Source organism: Galeopterus variegatus, unplaced genomic scaffold (genome assembly GCF_000696425.1).
Source record: "Galeopterus variegatus unplaced genomic scaffold, G_variegatus-3.0.2 Scaffold1233, whole genome shotgun sequence".
In the NCBI taxonomy this organism is placed as follows: Eukaryota; Metazoa; Chordata; class Mammalia; order Dermoptera; family Cynocephalidae; genus Galeopterus; species Galeopterus variegatus.
The window spans coordinates 396,184-399,662 of NW_007727344.1; the positions used below are offsets into that span (position 1 = coordinate 396,184).

Sequence of the window (3,479 nt, forward strand, 5' to 3'; positions counted from 1 at the left end):
CGCTTCCCAAACGGCGCACTGTAGCATTGTTGTTCTAATGAGAGGTAGAAATGAGCCAAACCAACCTGCTTCATTCCTTCTACTAATTTAATTTCAAAGGAAATTCTTCGGCCCAAATAAATAAGTGAATGTGGATGGAACCAGACTCTGACTCAACTTGTCCAGTTAATTGCTTCTAAGCTACATTCTTTAAGATACATTCTTAAGAAACCCCCACACATCATAAAAAAATTCAACCAGTAAAGAATGATTAGGTGTGAAGTGAGATGACTATCACCATCTCTGCTTACAAAACCTGTTTAAGTTGACATTAATATTTGCCATCTATTCTATTATAAATCAAGATTTACTTTAGAAATATACCAAAACTAGCACCATAAAGAAGAAAACAGAATCATTTCAGGTTTTGAAATATACCTAACAAACTCAACCTCTTGCAACATAACTTTCTTATTCAAAATGGAACTGGGAATTGTTCAGCACACAATGAATCATCTTTTGGCAAGCACAATAGAATCTTTAGGGATATTTCACAGCCTCTTGTTCAATTGTTAGGATGTTTTTAGCTTTCACGGGTAGGGAAGAAAGTAGCTTGTATAGCCATCATTTTGTTGCTAAAATTGTACAGTAAAGATTTTTCAGAGTTGCCGTTGCAGTAGATCTTTTTGCTTTCTTTCCCTTTCCCATTTCTTTACCCAGAGCTGCTTTGTCTCTCAAAAACAATCTGGAATTACTTAATGCTAATGTTTTCTGGTTTTACTATTTACTCAGGACTCAAAAGTTAAACATTAATATGAGAAACTCCGTTTTCCTTACCTCATAGCTCTATATTTATTTAACTGTTATTTTGCAAGAAGAAAATCTGATCTTTCTGACTCCATGTTAGTAGTCTTTTAATTGACAAACACATTTTGTTTTTGTTTTTCCTTTTTTACAGGAAGCTTTAGAACTACCCTCAGATGATTTTGAAGTGACTGAGACTCCAGCGGCATCTGAAGTGATTAAATATGAGTATCATGTCTTGTATTCCTGTAGCTACCAAGTGCCTGTACTTTACTTTAGGGCAAGTTTTTTAGGTAAGACCATGTTTGAAGCTAAAAGTAAATTTATAACATTTATGTATAAGGCAGAAAGCATATTTGGAAAATTATTCTCGAAAGGAAAAAAATAGAGTTAAAAATTTGAAAAAACTGTGGGTGAGGTAAGGTTTTACCAGTAAATTTTCTCATGCTTCAGAAAGAGTATCAAGGCTTCATAGTGAATGATATCATCCCAGCCTTAAGTCTGATGTTCAGATTTTTGGCCTCCTGCCTGAAGTTGACTAAGCCCCCTGGCCCTTTTTCTTTGCTTTAAACAAGTAAGAACAACTTAAAGCTATAATATTTATTTACTCTTAACTTTATAGTAAAAATTTCTTTTAATCTCAAGTGTTCCCATTAACTCAAAAGCCCCCATGCCTTCTTCCCCAAAAGCTAATAATCATTTCAAGAAATGTTAATCAATTAGCTTAAGCTGTGTTTAAAAATAGCACTAACATTTCCTTCAGCCATCTATACATCTCCAATGCCTTAGCTTCCTGCAATGCTGTTACTCAACTCATTCCCTTGCCAAGAAGGTGGAACACCCTGTCCCCTTGGAGGCCTTTGCTAATAAAGCTTATTTAATCAGCAGCCACATGGCATCCTTACCCTGCAGCACAGCAGTGACACCCCACTTAATGTCCACTGCCCAAACCAGGTCAGCGTTGGAAACTCAGGGACCGAAATGGGCCCCCTTTCAGACCTCCCCCTACCCTAGTTCTCCTTTTCTATCTGACCTTAACAGCAGCATTTTGCATTTTGAACAGCCGTCTAACTTTTTCTGGATAGCTAAGACATTTGAATTTAGCCAATGATATTTTATTTTTAATTAAAAAGTAGCTTAAGCTGCTTTGAATGTGTATGTGGTAGATTTAATCACTTGCTGCCTTATATTGTTTAATGGTCTCTAATTTTGCAGTGTTGGCAGTTTAACAAGCACTTAGGATTTAAAACACAAGAACAAATTCTTATAGACTCCCTGGTGAGAAGATTTTAATCTGAGGTGCAGTTCTTAAGAACTGACAATTTGGGGTAAATTTTCAACATGGGACATGGGGAATTGAGGACACTGATAGTTCACTAATTCTCAAACTCTTGCTGCAGATTTATCTGTATGATTATTACAAACCTTTAAAAACACTCACTTTATTATAATTATATTTGGTTTGGAGCCCAGAGGTTAAAGGAGGTTTCTTGTCAGTGATCTGTGCTATACTAAAAAGTAGGAGATACATTTATTACCGGGGGAGGAAGGTCTTCTTGGTTCTGGTTTGCAGTGGCTCTACCTGGTACCTTCTAGATTCAAAGACAAGTCAAGGCTACAGGTAGAGGAAATAGAACACTACTTCTTCAATACTGTACTTTCATATAATTAGTATTCGCCATAAACAGTTAATCACCAGAGAAGAGCTCCCAGAGACAAAACAAGTTGTTTAGCTTGTCAGCATTAGGGAATCGGAGGTGTTGAAACACGACTGCTTCTAGCTGGAAGTGGGTCTTGCCAAGGCCGCTATGAGCTCATACGTGTGCTTTGCTCTTATGTGCCAACAGCTCCCCTTACAGTACAGCACAGTAATTGTTCCTGCAAGTCCAATTATATTTTAATGACCTTAGTATACTTCCTAAGATCCTTTCTTCATGATGATTTTCTATTCCTTTAAAAAAAAAAAAAGAAAGAAAACTAGCATTCTTGGATTCTATTTTATATACTTTTGAGATGCCCTTCATTTATGCTTAATAAAGGAAAACCAGAACAAGACATTTATTTTATGTGGAGGCATTCCTTGTCCCCCTGCCCTGATTCTGTATTGTATAGAATGGGTATTAGGAATTTTTAAATTAATTTCAGTACAGAATTCATTTAGTGCTTGTTCAGTCAGGTACATTAAAATATCAAATTTAATTTTTGCAAAGCATACTGAATGTTTTCTTGTGGAGAAACATGAAAAATGGTTCTTTCCTTTATCATACTCTACTAATTTCTTTTTCTTTTCCACCTAACTTAACCTCATGGATATTCTAAAAATGTATCACCCTTTACTCTGGAGTCATAATTTTTCATTTGTTCCCCTCAGTCCATTCACATTTCCTGTGATATCTGATTACGCTGGCCCTTCCTCTGTTTGTTAAACAAATCTCTGTCAGGGTGGTGAATGGGTTCCTAATGTCTCCCTCTTATTCCAGGTCCAGATTTTTCTTTGTCTCATTCTAAGAGAGTTCCGACCTAGAAAGAGGATGACTATAAAATTTCTCGCCCAGGGGTCTTTTTTTTTGCTTCAAAAATAGTTCACTTAGCCTTGTTTTTGACAGATATTTAGAATTTCTATTGCATGTGATTGTTAGTAAAAATTAATATCTCTGCTCTGCTCTGAATTTTCTACCTCTCCTTTTTTTTTTTTT

The 3,479-nt window shown here is 35.9% G+C and overlaps 1 protein-coding gene across 1 annotated transcript in view; it reads left to right on the forward strand.

The window, feature by feature from the left end:
* Positions 1 to 3,479, forward strand: part of ATG10 (autophagy related 10) — a gene marked incomplete at its 3' end in the record, with an annotated part of 163,450 nt that overhangs the window by 139,734 nt on the left and 20,237 nt on the right. Inside the window, exon 3 of the mRNA XM_008575757.1 lies at positions 938 to 1,076. Coding sequence (XP_008573979.1) covers positions 938 to 1,076 — 139 coding nt within the window. The remainder of the gene's footprint in view (positions 1 to 937; positions 1,077 to 3,479) is intronic.